We start from the raw sequence: 25,779 nt of genomic DNA on the forward strand, positions 1-25,779 counted from the left end.
GAAGTGGGAACTATGGGATAGCTGAGGAACAGCTACCCACAGTGCACCGCTCCTGAAATCGATGGTAGCTTTGGACCATGGACGCGAACAATCGATGTCGTGATCCCACTGTGAACGCGCTAAACCGATTTTATTAGATCTGTTTTGTAATATCGGATTAAGCTAATTCGAAGTAATCGTGCAGTGTAGACGTACCCTATGTCTCCTAGGGAGTCCCTCCAACAAGGGAATCTCTAGGAGAGGGCTTGTAGGTTGTTTTTGCTTCCGCTTATGCTAGCCTAGATTGTAAGGAGTTCTTCTATCTCCAATATATAGCACAGATTTTAGGTGAGCTAGAAACACTTCTAAAAACATAACCCCTGAGACTATCATGCTCACTTTAAGTGCGGGGGGAGAGGGAGGAAGATTTGTAAATCTATAAGAATTTGTGAGGTTCATAAAGGCTCAAACTCCACAAAATAGATCCTTGCTCAAATGTCGTTTCTCTTTACCTTGTATGCTTTCTGTGCTCCCACCCCCTGCTCCCTGGTGATGACCTTTTCAGTCTTCAGTGAGAATGTAAAATATAATCACACTGAAATGGCAACATATTTTTTTCTCCCTAATCTGTTAAAAAGAACTTATATTTTCATGACAATAAGAATGATCACCTTTGGGTTGTGTTTTTTTTTTTTAAAAGGAGCTTGACTTACATCAGATATTGCATGCATGGAATGTTTGCAATACTCTTTAGTAGATAGCAAACGATCCTGCTCCCACAGAAGCCAAGTGGACGTAAAGAATAATTAAAAGCAGTGAAGAAGGCAAAAATAGAATTATGTAAATTATTCATAATTTTATTTTGAATATCTCAAAAAGCACCTTTTCCATTTTATTCTGCTCCCATTGAAGTCCATGGGAGTCTTGTAGCTGACTGGTAGTAGGAGTAGGCCCCTACCATAATAAAATTTAGAGATGGAAGAAGTCTTTTAGATCACAGGGCACATCCCATTAGAAGACCAGGATTTCCTGACTGCCAGTAGTTGCTAATCATAGCAACTGATGCATTATCTAAAGCAGCTCCACAAAAAGAAGCTGTACAAATTGTATTAGACAACACTCTCCATCTCTTATGATTCCACCTTTCTACTTACTACTTGGGCTACTAATATGTATTTCACCTGTAACAAATGCCAACAATAATATTGTTTGCCTTCCTTTTGTTCTTTTATACTGTGTAAACATTAGGCTCTGTCAGTATTTTTACAGTGTATTTCTCAGGAGTATTGATAATATGTAAGACTATGTCTCCATGCCTTCCTCCACAGTTCCCTCTATGCAAAGAACTGCTCCCCAACCCCATGCACCAGTCTTTTAGCTTCCTCCTACAGCCCTATTTCACCCTCATTGTTCACCCCCAGCATTATGGGATCAGGAATAACATTTACAAATAAAAACCAAAGGCGGATAGTCATTTCTCTGTGATATGTGCATGGATCTCCATATTCCTGTGCTGGAGAGCAAGATGCCTCTGTGGCATGTTCCCCCACTGCCCTACATCCTGCAGAGGACTTTTAAAGGGACCAGAGGTCTACCATACAGAGGGTTTAGGAGGAGGAAATCTGGAGGGGAAAGAGAGGTGGGAGAAAGTGAATAAATTTCCATCCCCCCACTCTCCTCCAAAGAAAACACCCTAAAATTAATGCAGCCTGATGTGATTCAGTGTTTGTACAGTACCCGCAGGAGTCCCCACAAGTAGGGTTCCAGAGGGCACATGGGGCATCTGCGGGCAGAGGAACCACTGGCACTATATCTCCTGGAGCCATACTGCCAGGCATGATAGAGGCCGGGAGGCCCTCTGCAGTGGTGAATTTTGAAAAGTGGAATGCCTTTCTCCTTTTGCAGAGGTGGAGAGGCAACCCCTGCCTTTCCAGACAGATCAATTTGGGGACTGCCATCCAAGGAGAAGCTCCCACCCAACTCCAGGCAGTTTTCTATGAGCGAGGACAATCCTCCACTTCCCACCACCTAAATTAAGCCACTCCTCTGGGTATCCTCCCAATGTCGGTCTTCTAGATTGGAAATTACTTGGTCAGGGATTGTCTTTTTATTTGTGTGTGTATGAGTGTATCAGTGCTGCCTAACAAATAAATAGCCAATAATAATATATATCTTTGTGTGTCTTGTCTGTAATGTTTGAATAGATAGTGGAAGGATGTAATCATTATTGAGCAGTTTAAATTTCAAATAGTTAATGTTGTGTATGACTGTAGTGAACAATTGCCAATGAATTCCAAATTGAGTATAAAAAATGTGAATCATTCTCTTCATGTCTTGTTTTCTTGGCTCCAACCCTTGTGTAGCAGCAGACAAGTAAACAAAAATGTTATATTAACTGATGAAGTGATGATTTCAAAATGTGAAAAGAATAGATGTGTTAACTGATCCATTTTGGTAGGCAACTCTTTTCACAATTTACCCCAAATCCAAATATACTAAATATTTGTTTAATAAAGCAAATAGGAAGCCTCTAATAGAAAATATGTAACCCAATTAGCGATGAAAATATTAAAATAAATTCAAGGTACATCTCTAACCATATTTAAAATGCAAGTTTTAATAATATGAATAAATGATACATTTTTCTAAAAATACATTGGGGCAAATTCAGAATTGAAGTGTAAATTGGTATAACACAGAGCCCCTTAAACTAACTTAGGCTCCTTTATATTATGTTTAGGCCAACTTACATCCATTCTGCTGATGGGCTGTGCTGATGTGATGTGTAACTTACTTGCTGTTGTAAGAAGGTGTAAAATTAAAGTATGATAAGGGCCATCTTAACGTATGCCATCCTGCTCCTTAGACACAGCACCTCAGACTCCTTTACACATCAGTAGAGTGGAAACAGTTAGGATTTATGGATTCTAATTGAGTTTAGGTGAATGTAAGGGAAACTAAGTTATACCTCTTTAATTAGCACTCTAAGGACCCAGTCCTGCGAACACTTAGGCATGTGCTTAACTTTATGTCTGTGAGGATTCCCACTGGCATTAATGGGGCAACTCACATACATAAAGTTAAGGATGTGCACAAGAGTTTGCAGAATTGGAACATAAATTTGGACCTTTGTCTCCAAAGCAATGTCAAAACAAGGAAATTCCCACCTAATTATAGCCAGTGGTGTTGACTGGTCTAAATATTATGTCAAATGCCATGAAAGGGCTGTTTAGATTCAAAGAGAGAGACCATCTTGAGGCAGTGTGTCTTCCTAATGCTAATCGGTACGATGTAATTATTCAATGATCCATATTAACCTTTCATTAAAGAGAGAACCTTTTACATTTCTTCATCTTTTATTCTAATACTTGTTTCTTCTCCTCTTTTTCAGGAGAAAGTAGAATATGCCTTCCTGATTATTTTTACAATTGAAACATTTTTGAAGATTATAGCATATGGATTATTATTACACCCCAATGCATACGTTAGAAATGGATGGAATTTACTGGATTTTGTAATAGTAGTAGTAGGGTAAGTCGTTCGCACTTCACTTTAAACAAGGCTTTTAAAAATATTGTTCTGAAAATGTGGTATCGTCTTTATGACAAGGTAGCTGTATGCCTTGTTCTGATGGGACTAAGGGACGAAGCCTACTAACTTTTACTCATACATAATTTATTGGTCAGCTCACATGAGTGAAGATGCAGGATCAAGCCCTAAAATGTTTCCAGTTCAGAATGGAGGAACTTGGGCCATATTGTACAATCAGCCTTAAAGCAGAAAACCACGATGCATTCAATGAGTTTGGCCTAAAAGTGGATGGCATAACAAGGTCCAGTATTACAGCCCTGTCCTGCAAATTCTTGTACATATGAGTTGTCTCATTGCACCCACCGGGACTGTTCATATGAGTAGAGGTTTGCTAGGTTGGGTCCATAATCCTTCAGGGCTCAGCTGTGTCTTTTAAGCACAGCCCAGTGTTGAGGGTGCATGTAGAGTTGCACTGCCCCACACGCATCACCGGAAAAGCTCTGCCTGCTTCAAAGAGACAGAGCACCTGCTACACCTCCCTGGCATGGGAGGTAGACTGGACACTTCTGTCCCCTTTCATGGGATGCAGCACATTGGCCCCTTCCCCACCACACAGCTGGACAGCATGATGCAGAGGATAGGATAGAACTATGACTCTGTTTACATTCAGCCCTTGCTGTCCCCTGTGGGGTGCCGTGAACCCCAAGGGGAGTAGTGAGGGAGCATTTCCTGGACACCTCATTGTGCAGCAACTGCCCTTCTGCCTAGCCCACAAATGTGTGGAAATTCCTTACACCCTCCTCATTGTCATTGTGTAACTGTGTAAGGGCTATGCAGCATCCTTGTTGTGTCAGCAGGTTTTATATTATCAGTTAGCATTGGTTCTCTTTGTGTTACATGCTGCATTAGGAGATCCTATGTTGAGGCATCAAAGAGTTAATCTTATAGCATATATTCTGTTTTCCCCAAAATATGCAAATATTTTCTGATCAGACTGAAATCAGGAATTTTTTCAATAGTGAAGATCCTGTTAAGAAAAAAAAAAAAAGATCGTAGTAAAATGCTCTGTCATTTAACATCACTTGAAATATAGCTGCTGACTTGCAAAGAAAGCCTTGGCATGCAATGTTTCATAATGCATTTTTAAAAATAGTTTAAATGATACTCAGAGTTTGCCTTTAATTGAAATGAGCCAGGAATTTGAGGGGGAGAGAGAGAGTTTCTAACTCACACCATTGAGGTAATGAAGGAAAATGATATGTTTTAATGGGAAAGGCCAAGATTTTGAGGAAATAATTGTAATTACTAAATCTGCTGTTTTGTGTACATGTAAATACCCAATATTCAAATTTTATTTTTAAATAATGAAAGTTATTGAAATTATTGTCATAGTACCAGTCTCCTGGCACATTCTGGGCCATGGTTAAAGTGGGAGTAAAGGGAGCAACAGTAAAAGTTTCTTTAGCCATATAAATAAAAACAAAAAAAGAAGGGGGACTGCTGAACACTGAGGATGAGTAGAGATTAAAGTTAATGTAGGTGTGGGTAAACATCTTATCAAATACTTTGCCTCAGTTTTTAATAAGAGTAATGAGGAACTTGCAGACAGTAGGAGGGTGGCTAATGGGAACAAGGATATGGAAATAGAAATTACCACATCTGAGCTGGAAGCCAACTCAAACAGCTTAACGGGACCAAATCGGGGGGCCCAGATAATCCTCATCCAAGAATATTAAAGGAACTTACACATGAAATTGCAAGGCCAATAGCAAGGATTTTTAATGAATCTGTAAACTCGGGGGTTGTATCCTGTGATTGGAGAATTGCAAATTATAATACTTGTACTCAGGGGCGGCTCTAGACATTTTGCCGCCCCAAGCATGGTGGCATGCCACGGAGGGCGCTCTGCCAATCACCGGGAGGGCGGCAGGCAGCTCCAGTGGACCTCCCGCAGGCGTGCCTGTGGAGGGTCCACTGGTTCTGCGGCTTTGGTGGACCTCCCGCAGGCGTGGGACCAGCAGACTCTCCACAGGCATGCCTGTGGGAGGTCCACCGGAGCTGCCTGCCGCCCTCCCGGCGACTGGCAGAGCGCCCCTGGCGGCATGCTGCCCCAAGCACATGCTTGGCATGCTGGGGCCTGGAGCTGCCCCTGGTTATATTTAAGAAAAGGACAAAAGTGATCCAAACAACTATAGGCCCAGTAGTTTGACTTCAATTGTATGCAAGGTCTTAGTACAAATTTTGAAAGGGAGAGTAGTTAAGGGATAATTGGGATAAAATACAACACCTCAATGGTTCTCAAACTTTTGTACTGGTGACCCCTTTCACATAGCAAGCCTCTCAGTGCAACCCCCCTTGTAACTTCAAAATACATTTAACACCTTACAAATGCTGGAGGAAAACAGGGCCTGGGGTTGATGCTGACAGCTCGCGATCCCCTCATGTAATAATCTCATGACCCCCTGAGGGGTCCCTAACCCCAGTTTGAGAATCCCTGTACAACATAGTTTTACAAAAGGTAGATCATGCCAGACCAACCTGATCTCTTTCTTTGAGAAGATAACTGATTTTCTAGACAAGAAAATGCTGTAGATAGATTTCAGTAAGGCATTTGATGCAGTTCCAGATAGGAAATTATTAGTTAAATTGGAAAAAATGAGGATTTATATGATGACTGAAAGGTGGGTAAATAACTAGTTAAAAGGGAAACTACAACAGATCATGCTGAAAAGTGAACTGTCAGGCTGGAGGAAGGTTACTAGGTTACTATGAGATCCTCAAGGATTGATCTTGAAACTGATATTATTTAACATGTTCATTAATGACCATGGCACAAAAAGTGGGAGAAGTGGGAGTGTGCTAACAAACTGTGCAGATGAGGCGAAGTTGGGAGGTATTGCCCAAATGGAAGAGGACTGGAATATCGTACAAGAAGATCTGGAGGACCTTGAAAACTGAAGCAATAGAAATAGGATGAAATTTAATAGAGGAAAGTGCTAGGTCATGAATTTACGGACTAATAAAAAGATTTTTTTCTGTAAGATGGGGATGTATCAGTTAGACGTGACAGAGGATGAGAGAGACTGCAGTATTGGTCGATCAGAGGATAACTGTGGTGCAGCCAATGTGGTGCAGCCATGAAAAAGGCTAATGCAATTGTATGGTACATCAGGTGAAGTATTTCCTGTAAAGATAGGAAAGTGTTATTACCATTAAACAAGGCACTGTGAGACCTCATCTGGAATGCTGTGTGTGAGATTCTGCTCTCCGATGTTTAAAAAAGATGAATTCAAACTGGAACAGATACAGGAAGGGCCACTAGGATGATTGGAGGAATGAAGAACCTACCTTACTAAAGAGCCTTAAAGAGCTTAGCCTAACAAAACAAAGGCTATAAGGAGATATGATTGCTATCTATAAATACATCAGAGGGATAAACACCAGGGAGGAGAGGAGTTATTTAAGTTAAGGGCAGATGTTGGCACAAGTACACATGGATAAGTTTAGGCTTGACATTAGATGAAGATTTCTAACCATCAGAGGAGTGAAGCTCTGGAACAGCTTTGCAAAGGGAATAGTAGGGAGCAAAAATCCCAACTTGTTATATGACTGAGCTTGATAAGATTATGGAGGGAATGTCATGGTGAGATTGCCAACAATGGCATATGGTCTATCAAGGTCTGCTTTTACCAACTATCTCCAATCGCCAGAGATGGGATACTAGATGGAGATGGCTCTGAAGTTACTACAGAGAATTCTTTCCCAAGTCTCTGGCTGGTGGGTCTGACCCACATGTTCAGGGTCTAACTGAATACCACATTTGGGGTTGGGAAGGAATTTTCTCCCAAGTCAGATTGGCAGAGAGCCTGTGGGGTTTTTTTTGTTTTTTGTTTTTGCCTTCCTCTGCAGTGTGGAGCACAGATCACTTGCTGGTTTGAACTAGAGTGAATGGTGGATTCTGTATACCTTGAAGTCTTTAAATGAAGATTTGAGGATATCAGTAACTCAGCCAGAAGTTATGGGTGGGCAAGGTTCTGTGGCCTGCGATGTGCAAGAGGTCATGACTAAGTTCTACAGTAATATAAATAATAGATAATCATCATGTAATCAGGATCTGCATCAGGTCAAGTGATCCTCAACAGATTGGACCCAGGGCACATGGTGCTTGGTGAGGCCTTTCTGTGGTGGGGTGCTTAATGAGCACGTGCTGCGGACTTCACACAAGGGAGCTCCTTTCTCAGACCAAGCAATCTTTGGAGTAGTGTACCCCTTTGTGTCTCTTATCTGGTGGCTGTGTGATTACTGTAGCCCTGGGCAGTTGAGCAAATCCCTAAACTAGCACACCTCATCTAACCTTGTTACTGGGAGGCATTGGTGTGTCTTAAACCAAATTCTCGTACATCTCTGTGAGTGACGTGTGTGAGTGAGTGTAAAGGAGGATAAATTAGTGTAAGGGGAGGTCTGTGTCATACCATCTGGTATGTCACCTTTATATGGCCCTCTGTCTCCAAAATATCATGTGATAACAAGAAAATTACCACTTACTTATAAAACAGTAACTACAACTGGCTAAGTTTAATTACATTAAATGCTAACCCTGAATCCGCGGTAAGAATTGGATTGTGTCCCATCAGATACTCAAAGCCTCATTCCATGACCCAAGTCCCTGCCCTTTCACCAGTTCAGAATAGGAAGGCTTGGTATACCAGGTTCAAGCCATGTAGTCAAAGATCCAACCCAGCATACAGAATAAAAGAAACCCTCAGAAAACAGGTCAGTGGCTCACAGGAAATGAAGCACTCTTATCTAAGCACCCTACTTTTAAAATAATCAGTTACAGAACATGATAAGCCAGTACAGGGCCAGTTATTTGGTTAATTTGTACCCTTAAAAGAGAAGCCTACTGAAAAATTGATTATTGTATTTGACCCTATGTAAAGATGGAATCATCTCTAGATATCATTCCTTTTGAATGGATTTGTTATGGAATTTCACATTTACATTTTAATAGCTTCAAAAGAGTTGCCACTGGTGTCCAGCACTAGATACATTAAATTAAATGGTCTTGCTGTGCATTGTCAGCAGAAAATGTAATAGCTCCAAAGGCAAAATCATGACAACCATTCCAAAATGCACATCAATAAGACAAGAAATTATGGTGCATATACAAAAGGCAGTTTTCTAACATAAATAATTTGGACATTTAATTAAAAGAATATTAAATGCCCTTAGTACACTGTATTGGATAGTAAATATTATGTTTTAAAGAAAATCAAGGGCTTGATGGCTTTATAGCTTGGTGGATTTGACAGGAGTGATATATCCTGGCAGAACTGAAAGCCAGCCCTGCACATTTTTCTCTGTCCCGACTCAGTCAAAACTCTCATTGAAATCAATCAGTTTATAGATTGCTTAGAGAATAATCCACACACTTGTTTAGTGCCTGGCCCTGCATTCTCTTTTCAGGCCAAATTTCCATTGTTCTCAATGGGCGCTTTACCTGAGAAAAGAGTCCAGAATTGGGTCCCAAGGGACGAAGCTTGCACAGCATTTTACTGTACCTGTGGACCTCTAATTTGAGGAATTACTTATGAACAGAGTGCCTGACAGCATCCCCCCCACTCAGGCCCTGATTTCGGCAACATGCTTAGGCATGTGCCTAACTTTAAGAACATAAATAGTTTCACTGAAGTCAATGCGATTACTCACATGGTTACAGTTAGGCCCATATTTAATTACCCTGCCGAATCAGGGCATAAACTGTTAAATGTCTGCATTCTGCCATCTCTTAAAATATGGAGGTCTCTGATTTGTGTAAATTCAGTGGATCAGATCATGACCCCAGGATCTAGGAGCTCCACAGATGATGGGACAGACTGGGGAAGTTTTCCTGACAAAACTCAAAACCAGAGAACATTTTCCTGCTTTCAGGTGTATGTTATAAACCTAAAATACAGGCCAAGTTTATTGAAATTTTTGCTGAGCTTCACAGACCTTTCAATGGAACTAGGCTGAGTTCTGATCAGGCATTGAATGATAGTTCTGTGTGGAAAACTGGATGATGCTCACTATGGCTTGCATGGCTCAGACCTGAAATCTACAAAACATGGACGTTTTCACAATGCAAATTGAAATATAGCATGCAAAAATGAAACAAAACATGAGACCACCGCTGACCTTAACCATCTGCTTCAGTTTTAACCTTTATGGTTACTGAACTTCCATTCTGACGCTATTTTAGTAAATGGCTTCTGACAGTTGAGAAACAGTTTATGAAATGTCTGACTGTAAAGAGAACATTTTGGTGGTTTTTTTCCTTTTGCTGACTGTTTAGAATGTTGACTTGTAGTGTCATAGGGAATTCATATAATCTACATGGTTTAAAACTGGGAGTTTCTTGTCATTATCTATTTAATGTTCTAACGGAAAGACTGATTTTGCAAACCTCACAGTCTGAAATGTTTGAACAAAAAGCCGTGATAAAGTAGTTTCATCTGTGTAAAACTGGCAGAGACTATATACTAGCAGAATATCCACTAAATTAACACTGTGTGGTCATCCGTCTCTTGGGGGATTAGGATTTCTTGCACTTCATAACCCTCGTATCATGATTTAATACATAAGTATATGTCATTTCAACAGCTGAACAGCTTTTCAGAACTATTCTCAGTTCAAGCAATTTCCTAACACTTTTGATTACTTGGTAAATGGATGGTGATAATGACCTTTCTTTTTTTTTTTTTTTTATTTGGTAGATTGTTTAGTGTAATTTTGGAACAATTAACCAAAGAAACAGAAGGAGGTAGCCACTCAGGTGGCAAACCAGGTGGCTTTGATGTCAAAGCCCTAAGAGCCTTTCGTGTGTTGCGACCTCTCCGGCTTGTGTCAGGAGTGCCCAGTAAGCTATTTTCTATTTAATTCTGTTGGAGTGAATAAAATAACCACTCCATTGTGTTATCTTTTCATATTATTTAACCTTCTTGCTCTAGAGAGTAGAATAAAAGTGACAGGGAACGTTGACTTTCGTTATCTGGTTATGTAGATAAAATGTGTTTCAAGATGTACAATATCCTGTTTGAAATAGAATAAGGGATTGTGAACTCATTCAGTGTATGATCGTCTTACACAGTTCACTAGCCAGATAGAAGAATACATTTAACTTTTAGAAGTTTTATATGAAGTAAATTAAACATCAAAAGCAAATGCATCAGATCCCGGGAAACATACTATGTAGCTACTCCTAAAATTGTCCATATGCAGGTAAATGTATGCCAAGGCAAACAACGTTTTCTGCCCTGCCTGCGCGCAAATAGCTTCTGTTGATCTTAATGGGATTTACTGATGCTTACACCACAGGGAATAAAAGAGCAATTTCCAAAAGTAGGAGACTTGAAAAATAGAGCAATTATTTAAAAAAGATGCTTGAATTTTCTAATTATCCTATTTCCCTTTCATTCGTTACTAATTATTGATGCTTTGAGTTGAATGAGGCCTCTCTGTTTCTCAACCCAGCTTCCCACATTTGATCCAGCAGCAAATTAATAATGCTGTGTTTATTACATCATAATCTGTTGCCATGGAAATGATTGTGATGACACAGATTTAGGAAAATAACTTCAGTGGGGAATCAAGCAGAATGGGAGTGGAGGGGAAGGGTATGCTGTGATGTGTAAAGCCTTTGTTTAAATACAAGCGAGCCATATTCTGCTTCATTGATACCGGCCCAGCTCCCAGTCACTTGAGGCTTGAAGTGCTATCAGTGCAGAATTTAACCAATAGACATTTAGGGAAAAACTATAAAAATGATGTGAAAGGTAAATGAATGTGTCCAAGTATGTTTATATTTTAAAGTTGTTTTTGGTGTATCAGTTTTAAAGATCTTTACCATACAGGTGTAGTGCTCTCTAACAACACTATAAACCTTCCAGACCAAATGCCTAATCCTGCAATGAGCTCTGTGCAGATGGACCCTCTGCACCTGCCTACCCTGAGCTCATTGCAAGATATGGCCTGAGCACAGGATTTTTCAAGATTCTTCAGGTGATGTAAAATCCCAGCACCATGTGGAATTCATACTACCTGAGGAGTATGGATTCTTGTTGCTGCCTTTCAAGCATTGCTTTCTATTACATTAGCCTAGCTGAACACTGATGATGTTCAGTTAGAATTTTGCAACAGAATACAAAGCTTTAAAAATTTTTAAAGCACCCCTGTGCTTGGACACTCACTTTTGAAACTGAGCAGCTTGAAAATTCTGGCTGTGAGCTGGTGCAGGAAGTTTTTGGTATGTTTTGTTCAGTGGAAACCATAGATTCACCACACTTTTTAAATTGATGGCATTTCTATGTGTTTCTAATTGTGTCATTGCAAAAGATTTCATAGTCAGGAAAAGTTAATGCTGTAGAAAGTCTAACTCACTGTGTGTGTGCTTTTTTTTTTTTTTAGGTTTACAAGTTGTCCTGAACTCCATTATAAAAGCCATGGTTCCCCTGCTCCATATTGCCCTTTTGGTATTATTTGTAATCATAATCTATGCTATTATAGGATTGGAACTTTTTATTGGAAAAATGCACAAATCATGTTTTCTTGTTGATTCAGGTAAGTAATTAAGCCATTAATTTACATAAGGGACCAATCCTACTCCCTTTGAAGTCAATGGGACTTCAGTGGGAGCATGATAAGTCCCTCGATGTTAAAACTGCTGTAAATCTTCGTTTCCATAAGGTTGCATGATTTTAGGAAAAGCATGTTAAATTTTAAAATGCTAACTAAACAATAGAGCCCTGATACTTGCAATGAACTGATCTTGTTTTTTAAAAAAATGTAGCCAAAGGGTCAGCCCAATAATGTAGCGACAGCCTACAGTGGGAAACACAGTAATTGGATTTCGAATCCCAGACTAGTGAAGAGCTAGTCATATCACGGAGCAGACATTCCCTCCTGAGGCAGAAAGCTGGCTGTCTCTCTGCTTCAGCACTTTGGGCAGCATGATTATAGAAGCAAGCACTGAGATGAGTAATAGAGGAATCCAATCTTCCTACATTCAGATGTAGGTTTAAATGATACAGTGAAAATATTTAGTATGGGACATCTTCGGAGGAGTGAAAGATCATCACTAGAGAAATGAAATTTTGTAAGCAGGGTACATTTCCACCAGTGAGGTCTGGAATGGAATAGACTAAATGCAGGATCTAGTCCGGAACTGCTTACTTGCTGAGAGGAAGGAAATTGTTAATATGGGATGGAAAAAGGAAGAAAGAATAACAAGAAGAAAGCATATGTTAGATAAACTTCAGTAATTGAAAAATTCATTGTGTTACCTACAGCTGGCAACGTGCTTCATTTCATTTGCACTGTTGTAGCCATGCTGGCTCCAAGACATGAGAGAGATAAAGTGGGTGAGATAATACCTTTTAATGGGCCAACTTCTGCTGATGAAAGAGACAAGTTTTCTACCTGCACAGACCTCTTTTTCAGGTCTGGAAAAAGTAATCCGGGTGTCACAGCTAAATACAAGGTGGGACAGAGTGTTAACTCCATGTGATTAATAATCTGTCCTACTTTCTGTTTTACTGTGACACTCGGATTACTTTTTCCAGATCGGAAGAAGAGCTCTGTATACTTGATCCTAAGAGATGAGTGCCCTCCATTACCCTTAGACTCCCAGCACCTTTCAGGATCAAGCCTTGAATGAATAATCTCTCCAAGTAATGCTGTCTGTAGTCCATCAGTGTTGGAGTTTCTCCTCACAAGCAAGTTATTTCACAAATATGTTGAGAATGCAGAATTCTGAAATGTTTTTGGTCAATTTCAGATATATTAGTTGAAGATGATCCAGCACCTTGCGCATTCTCAGGGAATGGACGTCAGTGTGCCATAAATGGCACTGAATGTAGGGGCGGCTGGGTTGGACCAAATGGAGGCATAACCAACTTTGACAATTTTGCCTTTGCGATGTTAACTGTGTTCCAGTGTATAACCATGGAAGGATGGACTGATGTGTTGTACTGGGTAAGTAGCTTGGTGGAAAATAGAAATCTCTGAACTATGCTTACTCTTAAAACAAGCTTCAATATGCAGATGAGAAACTAGCTATGTTTAACAACACTGTGAACAAGAAATCTTGGCAAGATAGTTCTGCTGCAAAGGAGCACAGCTGCACTCTTCTTCCAGTCATAGCATCTCACTGGATTCCTCAGGCTAAAAAGCCCTTTCAGAAGCAGATTTCTGCACTGCTGGTTTTTTTAAGCCTATTCTATTTGGATAAATTTAATCTTATATTTCTGTCCCTTGGACTAGCATTCTTTTGCAAGCCTATAGTTTTTAAGTAGGTCTTTTCTGATTTTGTTTAAAAGCTCTCTCTTTTTGCATCTTCATAGTATTATAGAAAATTAGACCCAAGCAAGCTCTCAACTGGCTTCATTTGCCTTGGGGCCTACAAACCATTTTTTCAGACATACCAAGCCTTGACTATCATGCTTCAAGAAAGGTTCCATCCCAAGTATGTCGCCATAGAAACAACAAAAATATATATCAAAGGCCATCACTACTGCATAGGAACCAATCCTGAAAACTCTTTTGTATTACTAAGCACAGTACATATTTTTTGGCATTACAAGTAGCACTTAGAGACCACAGCTAAGGTTAGGGTCCCATTGTATCCAGCACTACACAGGGGCATAGTGAGAAGCAGACCCTACTGCAAAGATCTTACGGTATAAATGGACAATCAGAAGGAGACAGGAGATATTTTCATTCCCATTGTACAGATGGGGAACTAAGGCACAGAGCAATTAAGGTACGGATTTTTAAAGGTATTTAGACATCTAAATATGCAAATATATACTTAATGGGATTTGCAGAAGAGCGTTAACGCCCATTGCAGTCAAGGGGAATTAAGCAGTTATCTACGTATTTAGGCCCCTCAGTACCTCTAAAAATCTGACCCTAGGGGACTTGTGCAAGGTCATACAGGAAGTCTGTGGCAGAGTTCTAGTCTAATGCATTAACCACAAGACCAAACTTCCTGCTTAAAGTCAATGGGACTTTTCATAGTAATCACTCTGCTCAGTAGTAAGTGTTTACAAAATCAAGATCTTAGTAAATGAAGATAAAAATTTTAGATTTTAAAGGACTGATGAAGCAAAAAAAAGATTAAAAAAATTCTGAACAAAATTATGTTAAAATGGGGGGAAGTTGCTAAACAAATTTGAACTTTTTTTGTTGCTGGAACTGCAGCCTAGGAGTGAGTCTGTGGGTCTGTTGCTCAGAGTAGCCCACAGTTTAGATTGCTTTGTGGCTGAGTGTGGCCATGTGAGATTATTTGCTAATATCAAAATTCTTCTGTGAAATAAGGCAGTAAAGGGTATGGTATTATCCCAGTGAATGGGTACTTATGTAGCCTGGGGTCTTTTGCTGCAAATCAAGATGAAGCATATTGTAGCTAAAAATGAAATACAGTACCACATCAGCACATGTAGCCCTGGCATTTAATCCAACATGATACATGGGAGTGCCTAGCTAGACAGACATTTCTTAAGATGATATCACAATTACAAAATAATTAAAATGGCAAACCAACAATCTGTAAGATTACAGGATACAAACTTGGCAAAATATTGAACTTTGCTTACCAGAAAATACTGTTAGAGCTCTGAAAGAGAGCCCAGTTCTGCACTTACTAGCACACTTAAAATGCAGGCTTTGGTCCAGATCAGGCACTTACGACATAAGTGTTACTCATATAAGGTATATTTTTCCTTTTCTGTAATTTGGTGCTGGTTGCTTGGAACAATCAGAACATGCACTTGTTCTTGCTTTCTCTTTCTTACTGTCTTGCTTGCTTGCTTGCTCTCCTTATCTTTTTCAAATTGTCTCAGGAGACTTTATGAATGTTCAGTTTGTGCATGTGTTTATGTCATTTGTATTTATGATGGAAAAAACCCAAATCTTCCATGCCCCATAAAAGTGAAGTCAGAGCAGAGGAGAGGTGCAGTAGAGAACACATGCTTTTTTAATTTTTGGAAGCCAGAGCATACCCACATTTTTGGTAGTTATTTATTATTTCTTTCAATATATACAAAGATAACTTATCCGAAAAGCTCTAGGAGATATAACACATTTTAAAATATATAGTTCATACATAATAAAATAAATAAATTAAGCTGACTTTTTTCCTTTAATAATTAATCACCCAATTGGTTCATCCGATGCATAAAAAAATTAACCCCCCCCAGTATAGAAGGACGATCACCATCATAAAACTCCACCCTTCCTCAACATTAAAAAAACAAATGGGCCTTGCAATATGCCCTTGAATCATCAAACACGGGCTATTTAAGTATACAGTTTTTCCACATGGAGAATATTTGCGCTACCTAGATGTCAATTTTCATTTCATTGCAAAAGACACTGAGGTTATTGACCAGAAACACAAAGAAGCATACCCACCTTGTAAAATATACCAAATATTTTGCTCTGAATTTGTTTTGAAGACATCATTTAAATAAAATTGGTTCTTGGTCCTCTCTCTCTGAAGACACAATACACCTTTGACTGCCGAACTGCCATCTCTTTACCAGGATGGAAGAATGTCCCTTTTCTCAATTTAGTTTTACCTATTGATGAAGCTGTGGCAGGTTCATCTGCTATTAGATAATAAGTGCAAAACTTTTAGTAATAATGATGAATAAAAGTGTAAAAGTCTTGTGCAGTCAAGAAAGCATACATATTAGTTTTGAATAAGGTTGTTCAGAGAACCCAAAGAAACCCCATTATCTCTGTATTTTAACTTGTGTTTATGTTATTGTGGGTTTTTTATAGTCTTATAGTCTTAGGAAGCTATTGATGGGGACAATAGAACAGATCCTTTCTAAATGTGACCCCTGAGGTGCTAAAAATACTGCAGCAAATAGAAACACAAATACAATACAAATATTAGAATCTGCACACATTCCCAGTTTTCATTTGTTTGCTGTGTGACCAGTAAAAGTACCTACATAGGGTTACCTTGTGGGCAAGTGTAAGATGGGTTGGAGGGAGTACGTGCAATGTTTTGCATTCTGATGTATATTGTTAAATGAGGTGTAGAAGAGGTTTTGGAACAAATTGATAAATCAAACAATAATAAGTCACCAGGACCCGACAGTATTCATCCAAGAGTTCTGAAGGAACTCAAGTATGAAATTGCAGAACTACTAAATGTGGTTTGACAGTCAGATAGCTAAACAGTCCCAGAAGTGATCCTACCAATTACAGGCTGGTGAGCCTAACTTCAGTACCAGGTAAATGGGTTGAAACTTCAGTACAGAACAGAATTATCAGAAAAATAGATGAATACACTATGATGAGTGAAGATTCAACACAGCCTTTGTAAAGGGAAATCATGGCTTACAATGTACAGTATTAGAATTCTTTAAAGGTGTCAACAAGCATGCGGACAAGGGTGATCCGGTGGATATAGTGTACTTGGACTTCCAGAAAACCTTTGATGACATCCCTCACCAAAGGCTCTTAGCAAAGTAAGGAGTCATGGGATAAGGGAGAAGGTCTTCTTGTGTCTAATTAAGAGATAGGAGACAAGGATAAGAATATATGTTGAGTTTTCACAATGGAGAGAGGTAAATAGCAGATCAGTACTGGGACCAGTGCTATTCAACATGTTCATAAATGACCTGGAAAAAGGGATTAACAGTGAGGTGGCTAAATTTGTAGCTGATACAAAATTACTCAAGCTAGTTAAGTCCAAACTGACTGCAAAGAGTTATAAAGGGGTTTCACAGAACTGGGCAACAAAATGGCAGATGAAATTTAATGTTGATAAATGCAAAGTAATGCACATTGGAAAACATAATCCCAACTATACGTACAAAATGATAGAGTCTGAAGTAACTGTTATGATGCAAGATGGAGATTTTGGAGTCATTACAAATAGTTCTCTGAAAACATCTGGTCAATGTGCAGAATCAGTCAAAAAAGCTAACAGAGTGTTAGGAACCATTAGGAAAAAAAGAGATAACAAGACAAAATATCATAGTGCCACTATATAAATCCATAGTATGCCCACACCTTGAATACTGCGTGCAGTTCTGGTTGCCCCAGCTTTAAAAAGATATAATTGGGAAAAGTACAAAAAATGGCAACAAAAATGAGGAGAGATTAAAAATGCTGGGACTGTTCAGCTTAGAGGAGGGATGACTAAGGGGGATACAATAGAGATCTATAAAATCATGACTGGTTTGAAGAAGTGAATAAGGAAGTGTTATACACATAACACAAGAACCAGTGGCCACCCGGTAAAATTAATAGGGAGCATGTTTAAAACAAACATAAGGAAATACTTCACACAATGCCCAGTCAACCTGTGGAACTCATTGCCAGGGGATGCTGTGAAGGCCAAAAGCATAATTGGGTTTAAAAAGGAATTAGATACGTTCCCAGAGGATAGGATAATCAGAGATGCAATTCCACGCTCTGGGACTGGACAACAGGATGAATCACTCTATAATTACCCTATTCTGTTCATTCCCTCTGAAGCATCTGGCATTGGCTACTGTTGGCATTGGCATACAGGATACTGAGCTAGATGGACGATTGGTCTGACCCAGTATGGCCATTCTTATGTTTTCATGTTCTGTCAGCAGAAAATGACAGCTTCCAAAAACATTCACTAATACTGCTTACGATAACCTGGATAATGACAGTGAACTCCACTGCGAAATGATCCAAGTTTGAATAATAATATTCTCTTGTACATATCCAGAGTTGATTTCAGGCTTAGTCCTAGTAGGTGCTGAGCACCATTCAATTACTGTTGACTCATATGGGTCCTGCTACTCACAAAGTTGCCTGTGATTTCTGAAAATCAGGTTATTGTGTGTGTGTGTGTGAGCCCATGCCTGTAGATTTATCTAATTCTAAGTTGTGCATATACATGTAACCCACTGGTCAATGTGTATCATCTTATATGTTTGATAAACAGAGAATGTGAATCTGTGACAGCCCCAGCTGTAGAGCCTTGCACTTTAGTTCAGTCTGTAGAAATTTATGCTTTCAGCTCTGGAGGTCTTTTTTGTCAGACAGGATGGCAGGTGTCACACACACTGGTTCTTAATGCTTTGAATCAATCCTAAAGTTGAGTATGTCCACTTTCTTTGCCATGTTTCCTGTTTGCTTTAGCAAACACTCAAGCATTCAGAAAGCTGAACCTGGATTTTGCAAATGCAGACTTTTCACTGAAAATCTGGCCCTAGATGTGCTTTTATATCCTTGAAGATCAAATAAAACTGTCTAGGTTTACATGACATTTATGGCCAATGCTTAATTTATAAAGTAATGATGCATTATAATTTGCAATTTATTTTCAGCCGTTTCATTTGATATACAGAGTACATATAATAAATTATGGTGCCTGTCATTAAAAAGCTATAATTTGCCCTTGATATCATAGCTGTTTTTCTTCACTGCAACAGTTAACTTGAATTACTGTATTTGAGTTACTATATGCAAGCTAGCATAGCTTGAGTGTCAGGGCCATACTGTGAAACAACCCTCAGCCACACAAAGTAATTTGATAGCAGCATGAGGGACTGGATTAGCAGAGTGATTAGCATCTGATGAGTTGTGCTAAATCAAATTTGTAGCCTGTAGCTGGCTCCCCATTGCATTGCTATCTTGAGTGGCAACAGTGCTTAGACTTCACCCCACACCTCCTAATGGGCCAGCTAGCTCAGGTTTAAACATCATTTAACTTGAGCTAGAGATTTTATGAGTGGACAGGAGCTGAATTAGGGGCAAAGCTTGAGTTATACCTTGAGCTAATATTGCAGTGAAGACAAGCCATAAGTGTAAGGAAAAACAGTGGTATCTCAGATACACCTGGCTGCCAGCTGGAAAATGCTGATTTTAGTGGGGACCCCTGTATAACACACCGTATCAAGGACGCATGTTAGGAGTCTTAACTTCTCTCATTGAAATATTCCATGTGATCTGAGGTATTTCCAAGCCTTTTGTATTGGGTAGCTAGAGATGTTATCTGCATGTGTCCCAGTGATCCTTTACTTAACATATTAACATTTTAAAATTATATCATTTAACACCAGTACTGTAATAGTAACATATTCCAATATTAGAAAGAAACATCACCCGGTCATAATTCCTGTACTTTTAACAAAATGTACCAAAAGGAGTGTGCACTCGGCAGCCTGTTATCTGTCTCAAATATTAAGCTTTACCTGCAACACTAACTCATTGTAACAAGAAGGCCAATGGCTGCATTAGTAGGAACATTGCCAGCAGTTGAAGGAAGTGATTATTCCCCTCTGTTCGGCACTGGTGAGCCACACCTGGAGTATTGTGTCCAGTTTTGGTCCCCCTGCTACAGAAGGGATGTGGACAAATTGGAGAGAGTACAGCGGAAGGCAACGAAAATAATTAGTGGGCTGGGGCACATGAGTTACGAGGAGAGGCTGAGGGAACTGGGGTTATTTAGTCTGCAGAAGAGAAGAGTGAGGGGGGATTTGATAGCAGCCTTCAGCTACCTGAAGGGAGGTTCCAAAGAGGATGGACCTAGGCTGTTCTCAATGGTGGCAGATGACAGAACAAGGGGCAGTGGTCTCAAGTTGCAGTGGTGGTGGTCTAGGTTGGATATTGGGAAACACTATTTCACTAGGAGGGCGGTGAAGCACTGGAATGGGTTACCTAGGGAGGTGATGGAATCTCCATCCTTAGAGGTTTTTAAGGCCCGGCTTGACAAAGCCCTGCCTGGGATGATTTAGCTGGTAACTGATCCTGCTTTGAGCAGGGGGGGTGGACTAGATGACCTCCAGAGGTCTCTTCCAACCCTAATATTCTATGATTCTATGATCTTAGAGTTTTCTAACTGAAATGATCATTTCTATAACATTGTTTGAATGCAGTGAAACTTTAGGGGTATATTGAACTTTTTGAACATCCCTTGTAAACATGTCCCTCCTATTAATATTACTGAGAGTAACACACCTTTATCTAAGCGTGAAAAACCCTAATATTGTTTACTTACAAAGTCTCCAAACAGCATCCATACCTCTCTAAATTTACTCTCATAACAGACAGCACAAGCCATCATATTCTTATTAGCTTTTTACAAGCACAAGGAAATCTTTCCTTCTTGTGCATAGAAAACATAATGCAATCATTAATTATTTTACTAATAGAATGAAGATTTTAGATAATGGCTATAACTCCTGCTTAAATACAGCTGGACACAAGACACAATTAATGCTTCTTGAGAGAAAATCACTACAATAATAAAACAGGTCAGTCTGTTGGTTGTTCAGCCTGTCAATCAAACATTCAGGAAACCAACCAGATAATCAAATGCATTTTATATAGTGTTCTTAGTGCAAGAATCCCAGAGAGCAGCTAACCAAAAACTTAATAAAAATGTTTATAAATTAGTTGAAAGAACAGCCAAAAAGTAAGTCTAGATCTTAGTCTGACAGGCAGCCAAACATTCTGCAGATCTAATTCACAAAAAATCCCACAGGTGAAGTACAAAATACACCAGTGGGCCATACACAAAACGATGCAGCCCACAACTGAAGTATTATCAAGACGGAGCAGGAAGCTTAGCTGGAGACACAGACAAGAGATATCTTGGTGAAAAACATACAGTCTTGGAAACAATCAAATATTAAAAATTTGAAGTCAGTGTATTGATAAGCCAGAAACTTGTAGAGAGCATCTAGAGCTGGAGAGATAAAGTAAGATATTAGTCTTTATTAGGAATTTAGCTTCCTGTCTCTACAGAAATGGAAGACGCATTACAGAACCCAAACAAATATTAGTCAACAATGAATTGCAGCCTACAGTCTGAAGAAGACCAAAGCACACATGAGAGTCTTCAGAGCCGTTTGAGTAAGTTTGGGCCATAGACTAGAAATATTCCCCCAAAAATGCCAGATTTTTTTTGCTGGGATACCCTACAGAATCCCCTGATTGCTTCTTTCACTTGCCTTCTACTTGCTAAGCATTGCTTGACACTGCTCCCCTAGTGTCAGTGAACAACACTCCTAGATCATCCAAGGGAAATGCTCAAGTGAAGCGAAGCCCTTCTTCCCCCAGAGGGGTTGACTGTGCTGTGTGCACAATGATCCCAGCCCTTGATGACTTAGGCAGCTCGAAATCTAGCACATGATCTCTGGCTACATATAGACTGGTAGGAATTTTGGATGACAGTATTAACAGGCTTCATAGATGACATTTAAGAACCAGAGATAGCATGTTGGGTTTTTATTCTTGAGAATTAATCAGTGGAACCTAATTTAATCTGAGAGTACAGTAGAAGATTTCAGATGTTGATTTGGGCTAATTAAAACCTTTTTTTTATTTAGATCCAAAAACCTAAGAAACATCCAAGCTAAGATTGCAAAGAGGCTAGAAATAGATTGCTGTACCAGCTCATTAGAAACTTCAGGAACAGAGAGAAGAGTAGAGATCTGCATAAATATGATAATCTAACACAGGCCTGCAAATAGTACTGTAAAATGGGAACATATAAATATTAAAAAGTCTAGAATATAGAGCCCTGAGGGATGGTGATTTAATGTAATAGTTTCAAATGAACAGTGTAAACAGAGTCCACATGGAGAGCGATGATTTTAAACTACTTGCAGGAGGATACCAATTCCCATGAACTCATCCAGGAATTGAAGATGATTTATTCTGAGCTCATTTCTAGTATCTCAGGTTTATCTATCACTGTAAATCTTCAAAAGAGCATTTTGCCCCCCAAAAGTTTAATAAAATGGATGGAAACTAGATTAGAAATAAATCAGACTCCAGATATCTGCTAAAAGGTCCTGCGGCTGAATTACTATACCTTACTCCAAAACCTTTACTGGAAGGAACAAATGAGAGATTGATCAATGACTTGAACAGTCTTTCTTAAAGTATCAGAGAGGTAGCCATGTTAGTCTGGATCTGTAAAAAGTGACAAAGAGTCCTGTGGCACCTTATAGACTAACAGACGTATTGGAGCATAAACTTTCGTGGGTGAATACCCACCTCATCAGATGCACGTAGTGGAAATTTCCACTACATGCATCTGGCGAAGTGGGTATTCACCCACGAAAGCTTATGCTCCAATGTGTCTGTTTAGTTTATAAGTCTTTCTTAAGCAACCCAAATCTCTTAAGGTGATAACACAACTTATTGGATAGAGTTCAGACCTGCATATGGTACTTTTGTTTGATTTACAGCTTCTATGTAAATTAAGATACCAGTCATATACTGTTTTTCAATCCATTATATTGTAGACCATTATACCATATTTGAATCCATGTCTTTCAGAAAACACTAAAAAAACAAAACAAAACAAAACAATAGCAGAATTAGCTGTCAAAACAGATTGTTTCAAAAGATATTATGTACTTAGTATCATACTTGGTATTATTATTCTCCGTATTATAGGCCTTTATTATTGAGCACCGTTAGATGGACCCATCTTTCGCACTATTGCTCATTCACTTTACTAATTATAAATAGACAGTTTTGTTGAGCACATTGATTTAGATGACCAAACCTTTTTGTATACTTTACAAGTTTCATGAGTGAAATACACTGGGAAACACGCACTTCATCAGACGGATAGATCCAAACTACAGGAAATAGTATTAACCCCATCTTAACATCTTGAAACCAAATTAGTTGGTAAAGGGCAAAGATTCATCAACCTCAGGACACTTGGGTAGTGCAGGATGCCCCAATTTGAAGTGCCCTCACTGAATTACCCAGCATATGAGGCACCACTCACTAGTTCATTTTCTTGGTGTAAAAGAAAACCATGTGTGAGGACTTCCCAGAGTTCCCATCGTGGTGGTTTAGTTCTGATCTGCCACCAGGGTAGGCCTCTGGCTGTAAGTTACAATGGGATCTTATGCTGGCTATTTAGAAATGGGAGAATCTCATTTTGTTTTCAAACAACCACATTTAACATCCAGGCTTTCCTTGGAGAAACAACCTTGAAATGTTTTATTTGCCTGGCCAAATACACTAACCTAACAATGAATCATCACCTACAACACATAGATACTGGGTACTAGAGAAGTATCTAAAATGCATTTAAGAACAGTAAGATTCCACATACTAATTTACTTTGAGTCTTTATTCCAAGATTTTAAAAACATGATTATAAAAAGAAGATGTTTAGCTTTAACGAATAAATATGTAGATGGCTAATTTATGCACTTCTTTATTGATTGCTAACAATAGCTAACAAATAGATTGCTAACAATGGTTATGAATTACAAATTGTAAAATCTGGGCTCAGTTTTGAGAGGTCTAAAGATTAAGGGAAGTGGGGAACTGGGATACCAAGAGGAAGCATGAGTAGGAGAATGCAAGAGGGGAGGCTCTTGCCTCATATTGAGAAAGCAGGACAATCAGCGAGTTATCTTAAGTGTCTATACACAAATGCAAGAAGCCTGGGAAACAAGCAGGGAGAACTGGAAGTCCTGGCACAGTCAAGGAATTATAATGTGATTGGAGTAACGGAGACTGGGTGGGATAACTCACATGACTGGAGTACTGTCATGGATGGATATAAACTATTCAGGAAGGACAGGCAGGGCAGAAAAGGTGGGGAGTTGCATTGTATGCAAGAGAACAGTATGAGTGCTCAGAGCTCCAGTATGAAACTGCAGAAAAACCTGCGAGTCTGTGGATTAAGTTTAGAAGTGTGAGCAACAAGGGTGATGTCGTGGTGGGAGTCTGCTATAGACCACCAGACCAAGGAGATGAAGTGGACGAGGCTTTCTTCAGGCAACTAACAGAAGTTACTAGATCACAAGCCCTGGTTCTCATGGGGGGACTTCAGTCATCCCGATATTTGCTGGGAGAGCAATACAGCAGTGCACAGACATTCCAGGAAGTTTTTGTAAAGTGTAGGGGACAATTTCCTGGTGCAAGTGCTGGAGGAACCAACTAGGGCAGAGCTCTTCTTGACCTGCTGCTCACAAACAGGGAAGAATTAGTAGGGGAAGCAAAAGTGGATGGGAACTTGGGAGGCAGTGACCATGAGATGGTTGAGTTCAGGATCCTGACACTAGGAAGAAAGGAGAGCAGCAGAATTCGGACCCTGGACTTCGGAAAAGCAGACTTTGATTCTCTCAGGTAACTGATGGGCAGGATCCCCTGGGAGAATAACATGAAGGGGAAAGGAGTCCAGGAGAGCTGGCTGTATTTTAAAGAATCCTTATTGAGGTTGCAAGAACAAACCATCCCGATGTGTAGAAAGAATAGTAAATATGGCAAGCGACCAGCCTGGCTTAAGAGTGAAATCCTTGCTGATCTTAAACACAGAAAAGAAGCTTACAAGAAGTGGAAGATTGGACAAATGACCAGGGAGGAGTATAAAAATATTGCTCAGGCATGCAGAAGGGAAATCAGAAAGGCCAAATCACACTTGGAGTTACAGCTAGCAAGGGATGTTAAGAGTAACAAGAAGAGTTTCTGCAAGTATGTTAGCAACAAGAAGGTCAAGGAAAGTGTGGGCCCCTTACTGAATGGGAGAGGCAACCTAGTGACAGAGGATGTGGAAAAAGCTAATGTACTCAATGCTTTTTTGCTTCTGCCTTCATGAACAAGGTCAGCTCCCAAACCACTGCACTGGGCAGCACAGTATGGGGAGGAGGTGACCAGCCCTCAGTGGAGAAAGAAGTGGTTTGGGACTATTTAGAAAAGCTGGACGGGCACAAGTCCATGAGGCTGGATGCACTACATCCGAGGGTGCTAAAGGAGTTGGCGGATGTGATTGCAGAGCCAGTGGCCATTATCTTTGAAAACTCATGGCAACTGGGGGAGGTCCCGGATGACTGGAAAAAGGCTAATGTAGTGCCCATCTTTAAAAAAGGGAAGGAGGAGGATCCGGGGATCTACAGGCCAGTCAGCCTCATCTCAGTCCCTGGAAAAATCATGGAGCAGGTCCTCAAGGAATCAATTTTGAAGTACTTAGAGGAGAGGAAAATGATCAGGAATAGTCAGCATAGATTCACCAAGGGCAAGTCATGCCTGACTAACCTAATTGCCTTCTATTACAAGATAACTGGCTCTGTGGATGAGGGAAAGCAGTGGATGTGTTATTCCTTGACTTTAGCAAAGCTTTTGATACGGTCTCCCACAGTATTCTTACCAGCAAGTTAAAGAAGTATGGGCTGGATGAACGGACTATAAGGTGGATAGAAAGCTGGCTAGATCATCGGGCTCAGTGGGTAGTGATCAATGGCTCCATGT

General features: G+C 39.7%; 1 protein-coding gene across 4 annotated transcripts in view; it reads left to right on the forward strand.

The window, feature by feature from the left end:
• CACNA1D (calcium voltage-gated channel subunit alpha1 D) overlaps nt 1-25,779 on the forward strand; it is a 356,488-nt gene that overhangs the window by 136,605 nt on the left and 194,104 nt on the right. For all 4 annotated transcript variants that reach the window (XM_075073231.1, XM_075073232.1, XM_075073233.1 and 1 more), the window contains exons 4-7: nt 3,371-3,510; nt 10,266-10,408; nt 11,956-12,108; nt 13,325-13,521. In XM_075073231.1, coding sequence (XP_074929332.1) covers nt 3,371-3,510; nt 10,266-10,408; nt 11,956-12,108; nt 13,325-13,521 — 633 coding nt within the window. The remainder of the gene's footprint in view (nt 1-3,370; nt 3,511-10,265; nt 10,409-11,955; nt 12,109-13,324; nt 13,522-25,779) is intronic.

Source organism: Chelonoidis abingdonii, chromosome 17 (assembly GCF_003597395.2).
Source record: "Chelonoidis abingdonii isolate Lonesome George chromosome 17, CheloAbing_2.0, whole genome shotgun sequence".
NCBI lineage: Eukaryota > Metazoa > Chordata > Testudines > Testudinidae > Chelonoidis > Chelonoidis abingdonii.